Source organism: Lupinus angustifolius, chromosome LG07 (assembly GCF_001865875.1).
Source record: "Lupinus angustifolius cultivar Tanjil chromosome LG07, LupAngTanjil_v1.0, whole genome shotgun sequence".
NCBI classification, from domain to species: Eukaryota; Viridiplantae; Streptophyta; class Magnoliopsida; order Fabales; family Fabaceae; genus Lupinus; species Lupinus angustifolius.
In genome coordinates, this window is record NC_032015.1 from 12,787,342 (window position 1) to 12,805,606 (window position 18,265).

The 18,265-nt window shown below is 33.7% G+C and overlaps 1 protein-coding gene across 1 annotated transcript; it reads left to right on the forward strand.

Annotated features, from left to right (window-relative positions):
* LOC109352389 lies at positions 13,333 to 16,776 on the forward strand. The gene is made up of 4 exons (XM_019594361.1): positions 13,333 to 13,907; positions 14,631 to 15,301; positions 15,517 to 15,707; positions 16,299 to 16,776. Exons 1-4 carry the CDS (start codon positions 13,376 to 13,378, stop codon positions 16,678 to 16,680), a joined length of 1,776 nt encoding a protein of 591 aa, XP_019449906.1. The 5' UTR covers positions 13,333 to 13,375; the 3' UTR covers positions 16,681 to 16,776.

Below are 18,265 nucleotides of genomic sequence, written 5' to 3' on the forward strand. Positions count from 1 at the left end.
ACTAATACATTGTCATTCCATATGAGACTTGTGTTAGAGCTTTAGAGTAAGATCTTAATTGTCTGTTTTGAGCATCATAATTGCTTAAGTTTACTCTATGTTTTTGCTGTGAAAAGTGTTGTAACATTAGGAATCTCAAGGTGTCTTACCACCAACGAGATTGTGTTGTATCTTCGATAGCTTAGTGTTCTTGATAGGAAGAATAGGTTCTTGGCTGGGGCTACACCGCAAGAAAGGTTTTCTTGGGCGGTAGGAAGGGAGTCAAACCAAGGAATAAGTTTCTTTTTGTTTCAAGTGAATATATAAGTGTTGTAATTGGAAGAAGTGCTTGTAAAACATTATTTCAATTATAGTGAAGAAAAATTTCCCAGATCTACCGGGAGGCCTGGATGTAGTTTGCAAGTGGACACGCAAACGAACCAGTATAAAAATCGTGTTGCAGGATTTTTCTTTCTCTCTTTAATTGGTTACATTGTATAGTTGTTTTAATTGACATATTCTGTTTTCATACTGTACTAGTGTAATTCTGATATTTTGTAAGCTCTGTAATTTCGTTTAAGTCTCGGTTAATTGTTGTGCAAGAAACCGAATCTGTTTGTAATTTCTGAGCTGCGTTAATTGATTATAGTGATTGTGTTAATCGATTATTTGTATTCTATTAATCGATTAATCTGGGGTTAATTTTGAATAAATTGTTGTTTTCGAAGAAGCGAATACTCTAACCGCTACACCAATTCAACCCCCCTTCTAGGTGTATTTTAGCCACTGATACCTAACAATTTTAACAGGCAATAATTGATTTCTCAAAAGGTTTAATCGGTTACCCAACTGGGTAATTATTTACCGTGTTGTGTAATCGGTTACCCACATGGTGTAATCGATTACCCTGATCAATTTTTGTTGGATTACTCGTTTCTCAATCATGTAACCTATTACTTAGTTCTGGTAACTTTTTACTTAGTCACATTAACCTGTTAGTTAGATCTAGTAACCTGTTACACATTATTTTGAAAATTGATATCATTTATATTTGTGTTTATCAATTTTCTTTTAAAATACTATTGAGCATTAGTACTAAGTGTATAGTTTAGAGTATAAGGATAGAAGTACCTAAAGACTTATATTCTAAATTCTTGAAGCTTTATCTTCATTGTTTTCATAAGTATATTTCCTTTTCTTCTTTTATGTGATGTTGGTGTCTTCGTCAAAACCTTGCCAAGGTCAGAAGCCAGATTTTCTTCACATTGGTCTCATGCAATAGTCTCATATCACTGCTAGCAAGCAATATATCATTGACATTTAATACCAGGAATATAAATTTACTCCTACTGAACCTGTGGTACACGCAATCATCAAATTTATTTGCCTCAAAACTATATGAGGTAATAACTTGATGAATTTTGTGATTCCATTGACGAGAAGCTTGTTTAAGCCCATAGATGGATTTCTTTAATTTGCATACCATTGACTTTGAGCCATCTGACACAAAGTTTTCTGGTTGCACTATGTAGATCGTTTCTTTAATGTCACCATTTAGAAACATAGTCTTAACGTCCATCTGATGTAGCTCAAAATCAAAACGAGCTAGTAGTGCAAATTTTATTCTAAAAGAATCCTTCGAAGATACTAGAGATAAGGTTTCTTTATAATCAATGCATTCTTTCTAAGTGAAGCCTTTAGTAACTAGATGAGCTTTATATCTGTCAATATTTGCCTTCGAATCCCTCTTGGTTTTAAATACCCATTTGCAACCAATAGGTTTCACACCTTCAGGTAATACGACAAGATCCCAAACGTCATTATCATGCATAGATTTCATCTCATCCTTCATGGCATCAATCCACTTTTGAGAGTTAGAACCTTTCATGGCTTGACATAAGTTCAACGGATCATCTTCTGTTAACTCAATGTCATCCTCATGTTCTTGAAGAAATACAATATAATCATCAGGAATTGCAATTATCATCTCTTTAGTGAATCTTGTTATTGTCACTTCTACTTCTTGAGGTTTTTGAATTTGTTCTATAGGTACTTGAGGGAGAACCTCATTGTTGTCTTGTTCTGAAATATTGTCGGGGACAATATTCTGAATATTGTCTTCTATTATCGAATTTATTCTTGAATGATAATAGGCACAAGAACTTATTCACTATTGGTGACGCGTTCTTCCTCAAAGACAACATTCATTATGTTCTCTTCCTTCCCAAAATCAACTTCCTCAAGAAATCTTGCATTTCCCGTCTCAAAAAAGAGTCTTGAAGTGGGATCATAAAATTTATAGCCATGAAAGCGTTCAACATAGCCAACAAAATAACAGCTAACTGTTCTTGAGTCTAGTTTTCTTTCATGCGGCCTATAAGGTCACGCCTCAGTTGGATAACCCCAAATGTGCTAGTGTTTTAAGCTTTGTCTTTTATTAGTCCAAAGTTCATATGTGATTTTGTTAACTACTTTACTTGGCACCATATTAAGGATGTAAACTACAATCTTTAAAGCTTCCCCCCAAAGAGACTCTGGTAAGGTAGAATGACCAATCATACTTCTCACCATATCCTTAAGAGTTCGATTGCGTCGCTCAACAACACCATTCATGCTAGGTTTGCCTGACATAATGTATTATGGAACAATTCCAAAGCACAAATGGCCCTGAACGTTGTTCTCCTGATCCATCATATCTTCCATAGTACTCACCACCACGGTCAGATTTGACAGCCTTAATTTTCTTTCCAAGTTGAAGTTCAACTTCAGCCTTGAAAGACCTAAAAACATCCCAATTTTTAGGACTTCTCATGTATAAGATATAGGTAGATGTACCTAGAGTAATCGTCTATGAACGTAATAAAATAATGTTGTTCATTCCAAGAAGTCATGGGGAAAGGATCGCATATATTCGTATGTATTAGTTCTAAGACATATTTAGTTGTTTTCCCTTTATGCACTCAACACAAACTTCAAAGTTTGATAAATCTAAAAGGTCAAGAATTTCATCTCACACAAGTCTTTGTATTCTTTGTTTAGATATATGACCTAAACGCTTGTGCCATAAGGTGGCTGAATTCTCTTTTAATTTTCGTTTTGTACCACGTGAATTTGTTTGCAGTATTTCATTAGTGGAAATGGAAACATCAAGCATATACAGATTATCTATTAAAGAACCAGAACCAACAACATTTGAATTTTGATAGAGACTAACTTTATTATTTCCAAAAGAACAAGAAAAACAAAATTTGTCCAGGCTGAAAATACTAATTAAATTCCACCTAAAAGACGGTACAACAAATGTCTCAATTAAATCCAAATGAAAACCAGTTCTTAAACATAATCTAAATGTTCCAATAGCCTCAACTTCAACCCTTTTCCCATCGCTCACAAAGATGAATGTTTTATCATCACTTGGTTGTCGGCTCCATAGGAAACTCTGCATAGTGATACTTATGTGAGTAGTAGCACCAAAATCCATCCACCAAGTATAATTGGGTACAAAAGCTAAAAGTCATAGACAAGTGAGCACTTTCAGTCTTATCTCTCTGCAACCTCTCTTCCTCTTGCACATAGTGAGATATAAGCTCATTGAGGGACCATTTGTCCTTTTGAGTGTTATAACTCACTTTGAATTGCCCAAATTGTGCAAGAAGAGAGATCAAAACCAAATGCACGAGCAAGTTATCACAAGCTCTAACTTAAGTGGCTTGAGTTTTACTGCGAGATTAGACATCATAATATACTCCCTTATGTTCCATTTGCCTTTATACTTCATAGAGACGAGTTTAGCCAAAAGGCTACTCGTCTCCGCCTTTTCATTTTTGGCAAAGAATTGTTCTATTTCTTCAAGGAACTTCTTTGCATTTTGACCCTCAGATATAGAGCCCCAAAATGCATCTGGAATAGAGCGTTTCATGATCATCAGGCACATTCGGTTAGAGTGTTCTCATTTCTCAATTTTAGCCTTATCGAGGTTTTCCGCATTAGAAATGGATTTCTCCACACGAAGTGCTAGATCCAAATCCATACAACCGAGAATAATTTCTACATCTTCCTTCCACACCTTAAAGTTTGTCTCATTCAGCAATGAGAAGTTATTAATTTGAGCAGAAATATTTGTAGCACTGGTAAAAGACACTGAATACACAGAACAAGGAATTAATAACATGTTCACATTTAAACAAACAAGTCATATAATATAAATAAAACAAGACACGTTCACATAATAGACACATAACAAGATACCTAGCAGCTAGCACAACATCAATTTCTAGTCTTTGGACAGAGAAATTAATTTGTAATTGGTACTCTCCATGTAATGATCAAATATTAGCAATTAGTTCTGTCAAACAATAACATTTCTTTGGACGGACTATTATTCATATGATAAAAACTTTATAATTGTTACATATTTATCATCACAACTATGTTATTATTTGACCAAATTGTATCTTCCTTTGGGTCGAACACAATTTGCATAAATAATCTCATACTCATCTGTGTAATTTCAACTAATTTCCACAATAGAGGTTACTTTGGCAACATATTGTATTAATTAATTCAAAATAAATACCAAACAAAAGAAAAACACAATATGAGTCAATTACAAAAAAATAATAATCTTAGAATTAAAACCTTCAGATTTGATATCTTTTATAATTAACAAATCTAATCCCATAATATAATTTTAAATCAATATATATATATATGAATGTACCAACAACAAAAAAGAAAAACTAGATGTTGTCCATTATAAACAACATCATCTTAATAGGCACAAAATTTTTATATATATGTATATATCACGACCGCAACAATAAAGGAGCGCATGTCAAAGCCTCATCTACTTCAATTTTCAATAATCTTCATCCCAGTGCTTGGATAGTAATGGAATTTTATTTTCATACTAGTAATTTGTATCAACAATCGACCATTAAAAAAAGGATTTCGAATGGGGAAAATTACAATCATGGAACATGTATAAATTACACTATATGCACACTCTAAGTCTTAAACCATGTTAAAACGTGAATGTTGAATCCATAACATGTAATATATTGCAATATATATTTAAAAGACATCAACAAAAAAACATGGTATAAGCAAACCTTAATATTAAAACAAACAAATTCATATGTATAAATATACATTATATTGACTAGAGTTGCATCTTTATTATGAGTGCCGGAAAAGCAGTAGTTGCAGCGGAAAAACGCAATTCAATATTCCCAATATTTAGAACATAACAACGGAAGCATAATTCAATAATCCCCAAATTAAAATTAGGATTCATACAAGATTTGGGAAAACACTCTTATGGAGAATCATAAAAATTCAGAACCTATGCTCTGATACCACTTGTTGGGAACTCCTTATGATTGGTGAAATACTAATCCTAGGATATTGAATTCCATGATTCTCACAATAATATAAAACAAGGGTGCAGTGTCATACATGAATCCATGTTCTCTGATATACTCATTTTGTAACACCATGTTTTTCCGAGCATGTTTAATTAAGTAATTAATTGTTAATGAATTAATTATAGTAATTAATAAGTAATCTTTTAAGCTAAACCTCAGTTGAGTTTTAGTCTTTTATAATAATATTCTTGCTTGCCTTATTTTTTCAGGATTTTTGGAGAATAAAAGTTACCGAGACAATTTCGGGTCGTTTTATCGAGTTTTTGCCCAGTTGTTGAGTTCCATAACTCAGAATCGAATTCCGATTTCGCCATTGGATTCGAAATATTATTTCTAGTCAAAATAGATACCAAGTTTATCCGTAACTCATCTCTAGATATTTTTCACCAAGTTACCCGGTAATACTCGGGCATGACTTCAATTGCAAAATAATGTTGTATCAATTAAGTCGGAGTATTAATCACATCATGGGTCAATGACTTGTCAAACAAGCAAAGTCAAAGCTTCCATAATCCCCTAAATAACTCACCAAATCTCCTCAGTCCACCACCATTAGACACATCACCTAAGCTAGCCTAAAGCTAGATTGTCTCTCATTAATTTTAAGATTTGAGAGAGGGTGAGACTCTCCTATAAATACCTCACTCATTTTTATACTAATTCTCCTAAAGAAAGTTAAGATATTCTTTCTCTTTTTGTTATTCATGAAGTTGCGTTTATGTTTGTTTTCTTTAAATATTTTGTAAGTCATGACTAAAGGGAATGATAATGAAATCATATGAACCTTTGTGTAGTTTTTGACTTATGTAAAACTTAAAATTTCTTCCTTGTTCTTAGATGGAAAAACTATATCTTTGGACAAGAATAGATGAGTTTATTTGCTTTGGAAATATTGGAAATTATTGTTAGTATTTGAATGTATTTAAAGGTGATGATTTGAATATCAAAGGAACCTTTATTATGTTTAAGAAAAGTTTGTGTCTATTCTTGAAAGTTCAAAATGTTTATGAGTTTTTGTTGAAAACAAATCATTTTTAAAAGGTATTATGTGTAAAAGGTTGTTTAGCTTTTGTTATTCTTTGATTTCCAAGTTAAGCTAATGATTTGGGTTAAAAGATGATTTATTAAATTATTGACTTCATAAACTTAAAGTGTTATGAAGTTTTAGATAGTAAAGTAGTAAAAGTGTTAACTTATGATTTATAGTTCATGACTATGAAATTAACACCTATTAACCCTTGAGGTTATCCTAAAATTTGGAGGTATTGAGATGATCATAAAATTAGTAGTTTTTTCTTTAGTAGCATACTTTAAATGAGGTTAATCTTAATAAAAATGTTTTACTTGCAAAAGAAAGTTTTATGAATAGTTATCATTACTAGAAAAATGTAATGAAGTGGAAATACAAGTCTAGAAAAGTTTTGTCTAAAGAAAGACTTGGTATTTAAGTGTGTCTTTACGACCCACCTCTCTTTCCTAGGAACTAACCTGGTGTATATCCACAGATTATGACATAATTCCGTTATAAGTTTTGTTAAAACTTTACTTTAGAAAGTGTCGTTGTGTTGTAAGACTTTTAATGATAAATGATGATTCAAGAAATACCTAACCTTGAATCGGATGGATGAAAGCGATTAAGTTCATTTTAGATTGAAAGTTTTATTTTCGCGTAAAATGTTATTTCGTAAGAATAATAATTATCAAATGACTTAATTAGCGTTATTTTGATTTTGGCGTGATGAAGCGTTCGAGAAGAGACCCGACGAATTAAGCTCACCTGGAATCGAGGAAACAATCTGCACGACACACTCAGGTGAGGGAGAAAACATCATGACACAGTGGTGTCCGAATACGCTTCAGGACCTCCGAACTCCCTCACAAATTTGGAGTTGTCTTGGGTTTTAAGAAAGATTGTACTTAATCAATTGTTTGTTTTGTTTGGATTAAGTACAACAATATTTCTTATTTCGAATTATGTTAGGTTATGTTTATATATGAAGATGTCATGATTATTCCTGTTTAATATTGCTCAAATAATTGTTCTAAGAATTATATGTATGAGATAATTGTTAAATTCAAGGCTTAAAAACATGTGTTATAAATGAGAAAACTTTTTATTGAGAAAAGAAATTTAACTAAGTTTCAGGCTTTTCTCGCTTGAGCGAGAAGTGTCCAGAGAAAACGGTTTTCTCGCTTAGGCGAGACAGCTCTCGCCTGAGTTGAAATATGCACAAAGAAATTGGTTGTTTTCTTGCTTAAGCGAGACAGCTCTCGCTTGAACCACACATACCTTATAAAAATGGTGATTCCCTCGCTTGAGGAAGATAGCTCTCCCTTGAGCGAGAGGGCTCCATACAGACAAGACTTCTTAAGTCGTCTGAATGATAACTCTCACATGTGCGGGAGTCTAATGGCATTTTTGCCATCAAGAATTCATTCACTTCCAATCCTATTCAATAAAACCTAAAACACCTTTAATGGAGATAATGTTCTTTCAATAAGTAAATGTGGTAAAGATGAATAATTATATGAAATTCTTGGAAATGATACAAAGAAGAGTTGCCATATCTAAAGTGATGTATGTAAAGAATTATTGTTAAAGACGAGGCCCACAAGTGTTATATTATGCCCACGCAGGGAGATCGTCTGACCGTAAGAGGCTTGGCTTGAGAGCCGTCCAGGGTGATTCAGCGATGGTTCGTAGTGGTGCTGAGAAGTATTATATGTCCATGCAACAAGATCGTCTGACTGTAAGAGGCTTGGCTTGAGAGTCATCCATGGTGATTCAGCAATGGTTCATAGTGGTGTTGAGAAGTATTATATGCCCATGCAGCGAGATTGTCTGACCGTAAGAGGCTTGGCTTGCGAGCCGTCCAGGGTGATTCAGCGATGGTTCATAGTGGTGCTGAGGTTTATTCTCTTTGGTTTAAATGTTAAGATCGGGTCCCACTAGAAGCATTCCTGATAGGAGATGTCTTAGGACGGGCAGATCGTTATAAAAGATGGATTAAAATATTTAATTTACTAACTTCGGTTAGTGTGCATATTCATTGTGAATAATGAAGTAGTGGAGAGGAAATTTATGGGAGACGAACAAGCCCCAAGATGTTGAGAGGGACGGTGATGGTGGTGATTCGTCGGAAAAGTCTTGAGGGAGAGTCCAGGTGAGACGAGTCCCGTGTATTACTGAATGAGGTATTTTGTTGGATCAGACAGTTCTCACAGCGCAAACTAGATGATCTTTGACAACCCCTCTTTTCAATTAGGATCGATGAGAGGGATGCCTAGAAAGTGTTTGATACGACATCGTCCTGAAATGGACAGTTCTGTTGGAACAGATCGATCATATACATATCATTGCGAGGAATAAGTTTTGGTGCGATCAAATCGGCTTGTTTTGGGACATGTACTCTCAGTTATTTCTGAATAGTTATTGGAAGGATAATGGTGTAAGGATGATGGACATATGCATAGCATGCATACATGATATTTATTGATTCTAAAATCATAAGTTTTATACTTCATTCATCATTAATACATGTGTGTATGATCATATGATATATCTGTACTTGTTCTTTGTCTTGGTGTGATATTATGTGTAATTCCACGACGTCAATGATAAGTTTTTCATTAGATGTTTTACTCCCTCTCTTTCTTTCTGGTATACTCGTATACATCTATGTTTAGATGGACAGATCAACGATGATCGGGGGCTACCGCTTTACCATGTCCCAGGAGGGGGCATGGAGCATTGAAGGAAACAGATACACCTACACTAGTCCCTGCGATCTAGAATTGGATCTCGTATGTGATGGCTCTGTGTTGCATCTCCCGACACATTACGCAGTTCAGGAAGCATCGTTCATCTTACCAGAGTAAAGGTCCGTACCTGCTGGTCCATCCGAATCAGCTGAGGCACGAGGCAAATTGGAGGTTGTGAGGACCTGGCCCCAATCGGGATTCTCATCTACTGACTCAATGCCAAGAGGGACGGAAGGAGCAGGCATGGCTACTTCATCGGGGCCAAGGTGGTACACCTTGGACCCTTTGATGGATTGGGAAGCATATGAGGTGGTGGAGGACGATGACGATGACTATGTAGAGTTAATTTGCATAGAGGATTCAGTGGAGGTTATAGAGATCTCTTTAGACTTAGAGATCGAGAAAGACCCGAGTGAGGTTTTCAGTGCACCATCAGGAGCTCCTTTCTTTCTTTTGATAGGGAACCTGTGTAGGGTACTTTTATAATGCCAACGCCTCCGACATTATTTTATTTTTATTTGTATTTTTAGTTTTTGTTGGGGGCGAAGAATAGATCCACCTTGTATTTTGTAAACCATGATGTACGTATTACAAATTCAAGATTTGATTAATGAGAAGTATTCAGAAAAGAATTGTGTTTCGTTCAATTACATTTTAATTATTAAAAAATTAATTCCGCAAAGGTTTGAAAATGTGACGTCTTGAAAGAGAATAGATAAAATTGAAAAAAAATGATTTGTAAGTTATATGTTACATAAAAGGAAAAAAATTACCCATTTTTCCCAGAGATTAAATATAGTAATTATGAAATGATTTTCGGGGCGTTACACCTTTTGCTCTACCTTTCTGAGAGAGTTTTTCGTATGATGACCTTCCTCAACTAACTCCTTAATTCTTCTTAGGACCTTCGTTTTCTTTCTGAAAGGGATATGTGAAAACTGTTTGTGATTTGGTGTGTTGGAGACCATAACCATTCCTTATGTGTTAACTTATATGGTTCTCATTATCCCCTATATTCTAACGTGTTGGGTATTTATTCATTAAGCTCATATTTGTTATCAGCTTTTAGAAGTCTATGAGTTGTCATTAATTAGATTACTTATAATGTAATCACAAAAATAAGTAAGCAATATAATTATATTAAATATATGATGTTCACTTTAATTAGAAATTATGAATTTCTAATAATTTATATATTTTTGTCAATTTAATTTAGATGCCATTGCTCATGGAGGCTAAGTAGTGACCCATATGCCATAAACACGTTCAAATAATGCATGAACTATTTGGAGGACAAAAAGCTCAAATTAACACATTAAAAAAGAATTAGGATTCTCTTTGGAGAAACAAATTCTTACTTATACTTAAAAAATAAAAGTATCAAATCTTATATTTTTTTCATGTTATTTAGGATGTATTTTCCTCTTGGGAGAGGATCCTAACTCATTAAAAAAAATAGACTAAAGGAAGAGAAGTTGAAGGTTTCTGCCAATGAGCATTTGACAAAGTGAGAAGAAGCAAACGAGTTACTCCAACTTCTTATGTTGATATGTTGAAGCCCATCTTTAATTGGGTGCCAAAACCCAATCCAAGAATATTACAATAGAACCCAAATGAGTTTGGTGGGGTTAAATCAATTAAAGTGGGTTCTGGTCATAATTATCACCATCCACACATTCTTGGTTTATGAGTGCATCACGATTTTAAAGATAAAGGAAATTGTGAAACGTGTTGAAACTTAGAAAGTTGTAAAGTGATCTAATCTTGCATCTCAGTTCCTAGTTTCTACCTTCAGCAACACGCAAAGGTCCCTTCCTTTAAAAAAGAATATCATCTTTCTATTAGACAGGACAAAATTTGAGGAAGTTTTGTTGTAATAAATTTAAATCCTCCTTTACAATTTTCCTATAGTTGATTCTTCAGTTAATTCTTCAGTTAAATAAATAATATATTTAATGTTTTGTATTTTCATATCTATTTGTTTTTGAGAAAAAGTTTTGCATCTGTAATGCAAAGTTTTTTAAACCGTCAATAAAGTATTCATTATATATTTTTTTGTTTCCTACTTGTATCATCGCACTAGAGGTAATCATGTTCGAGTTGAGAATATCTACAGGTATGTGAGGCTAATTCTTCTAACGAATATTTTTTCCATCCACAAGACTCGAACTCGAGACATTACTTAAGGGAAATCAAACATGTACCACTTGAAATAATATCAGTTGATAAAGTATTCATTATTATAAGTTGATTGTGTAAGAATTTCACACTATATGTACACACATTAAACTAAAAAATTATAACTACGTATATTTACTTATAAAAATTAATAAATTATAATTATAATATTTTTTCACCAGCATGATTATATAAATAAGCAGTCTATATTAAATTTGCCTTTCCAATATTAATTTAGATTAGATTTTAACTTAAATATTAGATATAAAATTTAATTATGATGCAGTTGATATAAACGATCTTATATTTTCTTTAGATGATAGTATAATACATTACATTAATTAACAATTTAGCATTTATAATTACTTTTTTTGCACTATAATTGGCAATATAATAAAAATACAAGCTGAGGTTTTTCTTTGGTAAAAAAACTTGCTGATAGTCCTTATTCTTAATTATTTATATACATTCACCATTAATCACTGGCATTTAAAAAAGTTGATTTCTAAAATTAGTAAGTATATAAAGTATGAATTACAGTGTAAAAAATGTCGATCATTATTTAAATAAAAGCTCATAAAGCTTAGCTTGAATATACAGGGAGAAAGAAAATAAGAATAGAGTTAAATACCTATTTAATATCAGTCTAAAAATTTATACACAATTAATGTAATATTCATCATTTACTTATAATATTTATATTAAAAAAGTAAATGAGAATTAAGAATGAATAATGTAGTAATATTGTAAAAAAATTTGACACTAGTATTTTTTTCTCATAATAATAATATATTAGGTTAGTTGTACCAAAAAAAGTTGATAGTTATAACTTATAAGATATAAATTTGGCTGTTCGGATTCGAACGTTCATAATAATGCTCCATTCCCTCCTCTCCTAATTAAGAGGCACTCTTTAAAGCATACTACTAATAATAATGTATTCACTTAAAATTAAAGAGAAAAATGTCTATGTACTACATTTTTTTTTTTACATTATTATTCACTATTCATATTAAATTATTAATATTTTTTAAATTAAAGTAGTACAAATAAAAGATAAATTTATACTAATATTTTATACATTTTACACAGTAAATTAGATGTATTGTATTTTTATTCATCTTACCCGTGAACATGTTATCCATCCCTCATGCATACTGATACCAATATAATCTATATCAATATAAATATTAGAACTAGAACCGACCCATTCCTATATTTGTTTTCCTGGTTATTTTGTTTGAGTTTGCATTGACAGTGGAAATTTTTTACACTGTCAGTATATCATCCACTATTAATTTATATTACTTTTATTTTATTTAAGAGTTAATGATAATTAACAAATCAATGATGAATGATTTACTGACAGTATAAAAAACACTTATACTGTCAGCATATATATATTAAATCCATTTTATAATAGCTCTAGGATGTGTTAAACTTAATTTGTTATGTGCTGTGAGTTTTCCTTTTTGTGTTGCATTGTCCTTTTGGTATATTTGCAGATTATTTATTTATTTTAATTCTAGCTTGAAAAAAGTATCGTTTCTCCATTAAGAATTATTTTTTCATTTATTTCCAGTTTTAAATATTTTTACAACGCAAATATTAAAAAAATATATTTACCATACAAGCAACAACAACAAAAGATTCATTTAATTTGTCTCAACTATTAGAAGTTCATATCACTTGTTATAAATGGTTGGTTATTTTATTAAAGAAATATAATATTTATATATTGTCAGTATAAAAATTTATACATAATTACTATATTATCTATTATTTATTTTATATCATTTTTTGAATAATCCAATAATAATTCATAGTATGAATGATACAATAATAATCTATAAAACTTTCTCCTACAAAACCTAGTTTAAAAATCATTGTTAATATTTTTTCCTCTCGGTCTCAGATATTAATTGTTTGCATGGACATTGACCATTTTATCCCTACAATTCAACAAACCATATATATACCTTAATGAAATTCACCATTTTCACTAACACTCCTTTCTCGATCCTCCATTAATGGCGACCCACCTCGGATCCTGCGCTTCAGGTGCACCTTACCGCTCTATACACCTCCTCGCACCCGAACCCACTCACCCCTTCCTTAACCTTCTCCATTTCCCAAACTACCAAAAACCGTCACAATTAACAACAACCAGAAGATGCCTACGGTTGAGAGCGGCGGTTTCCGGCAGCGGAGGAGGAGGGGACTCCTATCTCGACATGTGGAAGAAGTCAGTGGAGAGAGAAAGGAAAATCACTCATTTCAAAAGAATCGCTGAACAAGTTCTCAATAATGATGATGGCGGTGGTGGTGATATTCCGAGTGTGGAGGAGTTGGAGAAGAAGACTCAAGAGTTCCAGAAGCTTCTAGAAGTTCCCAGCGATGAACGAGACAGGATTCAGAGGTTGCAGGTGGTTGATCGAGCCGCAGCGGCAATTGCAGCGGCCAGGGCGATTCTTAAGGAGAGAGATGGGGCGAGGAGTGGCGGTTCTGATGGCGGTGGTTCGAAAAGCCGGAATAGGGAAGAAATGGGGAAGCGTCAAAATGGTAACTTGGTTAAACTTTGGTCTTTCAAGTGCAGTTGTATTTGTTTAGCATTAAGGGTTTTCCATTTGGGTTTTGATGTTCCATTTGTTAATGATTTCGGTTAATTGAACTATTCAAGCATAAGAATTAGTAGTCATAGAGGTAGGTGCAATGCTATGTTACTTTATTTAGAATACAAATGAAGTGGGCAGGGAATAATGTTGCTGACACTATATTGATAATCAACTGAAAACAATTCAGAAAATATATAACAAAATTGGTAGAATAGTTCTAAATTTCAAATTGATTGAACTTTGAAATTTCTAATAAACTATGAAGATGCTATTTATGTGTTTATTTGTAAATTTAATAATCCCCAAAGATATGTAATGGTTTATTTAGTTTCTTGCTAAATTGATTTTGTGTGTATAAGATCATGGTAGTAAGTTCTAGTGCGTCAAAGATCTTGGTAGTAAGTTCTTGTATTTTACTATAATTCTGTCACATCTTGGTAGTAAGTTATTGTAGGGTGCATATCTGTTGTCTCACAAGTTGTGCCACTGCATGTGGCATCTGTGATTGATAAAAAAATTCTTAATTATTAAATTTTTAACTTAAATATATTTTTTCAACCAATTACAACTGATAAGCGGTGACACAATTTGTGGGACAACAGATGTTGTGCTCCTGTTCTTGTATTTTGTTGTATTCTTTTATTCATTTCCCATAATTTAACATAACCAGGAACACAGACTGGAAGTATTTTAGTGCCACAATCAAACACTCAGAAAAATGGTGGTGTCCCTGGTCCTGATTTTTGGTCATGGGCACCCCCACCTCAGCCACCTGATAGTGGTGTTCCTTCAGAGTCTGACACTGGATTGCAGTTAAATACCAAATCAACAGTTTCTTCCAGCTTACCCAATCCTGTTGTGGAGAAGGAACGGTCACCGCAATTTCTCTCAATTCCATTTGAAAGTTTACTTTCTCAAAGCAAACTTAATCCTTCTCTTCCACCCCTTCAATCGTCATTAGAGGTTGAACAAGTTGAAGCTTCTGCATTCAATCAAGAGTCACCTTCCTTGGAAGAGGAACAGAGTCGCGGTGCATTGTCTTCTGCCCATGCAGCAGAAGCAGCTCAGGCCCTTAATAAGGCCAATGAATTGTCTCCTATGGGAGTGAATCCAGATGGATCAAGATGGTGGCGGGAGACTGGAATCGAGCAAAGACCGGATGGTGTAATTTGCAGATGGACAATGACAAGAGGAATTAGTGCTGACAAAGCTTTCGAGTGGCAAGAAAAATTCTGGGAGGCTGCTGATGAGTTTGGCTATAAGGAACTTGGTTCTGAGAAATCTGGACGTGATGCAAACGGAAACGTTTGGCGTGAATTTTGGAGAGAATCCATGCGTCAGGTTAACAAAACTTAATACATGATTTTGCAGTTAAACACCTTTCTTATATTATAATGTGTCATAGTTTGCTGATATCAGAGTAGTGGTCAGTACCAGCACCCTCATTAGCTGTACCTGCAGCCTCAGACTCATAAATGTGGCCAATAGTCTCATCTCATGGACAACAAATACTTGCATTTTAATAAAATGGTACTGAGTATGCTTTTCACTTGCAGGAAAATGGGCTTATGTATATGGAGAAAACTGCAGATAAGTGGGGAAAGAATGGTAATGGTGATGAGTGGCAGGAAAAATGGTGGGAACAATACAATGCCTTCGGTCAAGCAGAGAAATGGGCACACAAGTGGTGCAGTATTGACCCAAGTACACCCCTTGAAGCTGGGCATGCTCATGTTTGGCATGAAAGGTAACAGTCTAGTAATAGATTATAATTTGATCTCTAATCCTCTTTCGATTTTCTTATTTTTATTTTTTAATGTTCTTTGACATGGCATATGGAAGTATTTAGTCGTCATTCTTTCAAATGTTTAGCAATCTTTCAACATGATGAAGTATACTGAATGATTTTAAACAATTTATATTTTTCTTGCTATCAAACCAAAAACATTGTAGTTGACTATGTTTATGTAATTTTAAAAAAAATCTATATTCATAGTGTCTATACTTTCTAATGTAAGAAGTCATCAGAGTAAATTAGAAAGTTATGGGTAAAGGACTAGTATGAGCAATTTTTATTCTTTGCTTTAAACTAAATTCTACCCATGTTTCTTATTGTGATGCTCTGTATGCCATTTAGGGAACTCCGAAACCCCACTTCTTGGCCCTTTTCTTTTTTGACTTAATGAATGCAAATGGCTTTCCTACAAAGAGATTCGTTATGAATGAAACTTTTAACTTATCTTAAAGAACAAGATTGACAGCTGTTATTTTCTCCTACTTCATCTTTATGTTGCACTTTTTTCCTCTTGGATAAATTATGCTGTTGTGCCTTTGGTAGGTGGGGCGAAACATATGACGGGCATGGCGGCAGCATAAAATACACAGACAAATGGGCTGAGCGATCAGAGGATGGTGGATGGGAAAAATGGGGCGACAAATGGGATGAAAATTTTGATCTAAATGGTAATGGTGTGAAACAAGGGGAGACCTGGTGGGAAGGTAAGCATGGAGATCGATGGAACCGAACTTGGGGCGAGCAACACAATGGTTCTGGATGGGTTCACAAGTACGGGAAGAGCAGCAGTGGGGAACACTGGGACACACATGAAAAGCAAGATACTTGGTATGAAAGGTTCCCTCATTACGGTTTCTATCACTGCTATGAAAATTCAGTTCAACTTAAGGAAGTTCCCAAACCATCAGAGATACAGGAAGCTTAGTCCCCTCTTTCTCTTGTATAAATAATAAATATAGCAGTGTAACGTGTTTAGTAGTATGCTGCTAACTTATATGGCCATCATATCATCCTTTCCTATAACTGTAAGGAACGTATAGTATTATGCTTCATGTTTACAATTACAACAAACATAATAGCAATGGTTATTTCTCGATGTTGAAAGTCTTATATTCTGTGGCTTAGCTGTTATTGGAAATGGTTGTACTTTTTTTTCTGCTGTGCTTGAGAAAGGTATTGAGTTGTAATAACCACCCAGATAAGGCCAGATTTGAAGTGTTAAGGATATCATACTATACTCCTTGACTTTAATTGTTTTTAAGCTAAAATATATTTTTGTCCCGTGTTTATTATTTGTGCAAAAGTGGCCCCTCATTTTCTTTAGAGTTAAATCAGTCCCCAATCTTTTTTATTGAACAATTTTCGTCCTTTTGTTAGTTTTTCATCAAAGAGTTAGTCTCAACATAATTGTACGGTTGCTACTTATTGAGTAAGAGGGAACAAGTTTAAATCCTAGAAATAGTTTCTCCTTGTAAATAAGGTTAAGTACATTCAACCAAAGACTTTCAAACAAGGGGTAACTTATTCTAAATGAAGTGATAGGCCACTTGCCTTACATCTAAATAGGGTGATATCTCCATAACGCGAGCAAGACATTGCTTATTAAGCATCATATTGGTAAGTCTATTGTGAATGAGACCTTTTCACTCTAAGATTTGAAGTTTATTGTATTCCCTTCCCTATAAAAATGGTCCTGTAGAAATCATCACCTAGCTCGAGCTCGAGACAAATGTTCCTAGTGTTCCCTTATAACTTTATAATTAAAAAACAACTTTGGTTTATTGTTACACTGAATTTTATCTAGTCTAAAGATAAAATGTATATATCACTTAAACTTGAGACTAACCCACCGTCTTAAAATTATGGAAATGGTTTTCTACCAAAACCATACCTCCCACTCACATAATTGCCTAAAACAATCTTTGAATTGCACTAAATCTTTAAGCCTAACTTCAGGGGAAAGTTGTTTGTGGTTCAACATCCTACCTTGGCAAGGTCCGGGGTGGTAGTCTGAGTTAGATAAAAACCATGACATTGGTTGATAGCTTTAAAAAAATATAATTTTCATTAACACTTATAGCTTTTACCCTAATAATAAACATTTTGGTCCTACAATTCGGATCATTTAGGTTTGATTCATAGGTAAGGAGGGATGAAACACGCATGGAGGGGTTGTTGGCTGTAGGTCAATATCTGTTAAGGGTATTTTTGTAATAAGAACTAGTCAGTTACATGTTAGTTTTGATGGGAAAGTTAGTTAGTAAGAAGGAACTTCGAGGGAAAAGCATTGAAATGACACCATGTCTATGTCAAATCTTTATGAAATAATCTACCTGGTTGGGGAGAGTATATGAAGGTGTTGATGGAGAGATTTGGCGAAGTTTGTGATAACCCTATGGCGGAATTGATGAAACTGAGGCAGAAAAGGACAATTGGGGAGTATATAAGGAGTTTGATGGAATTATAACCAGACCGGATCTACCTACAGATTACACATTGAGTTGCTTCTT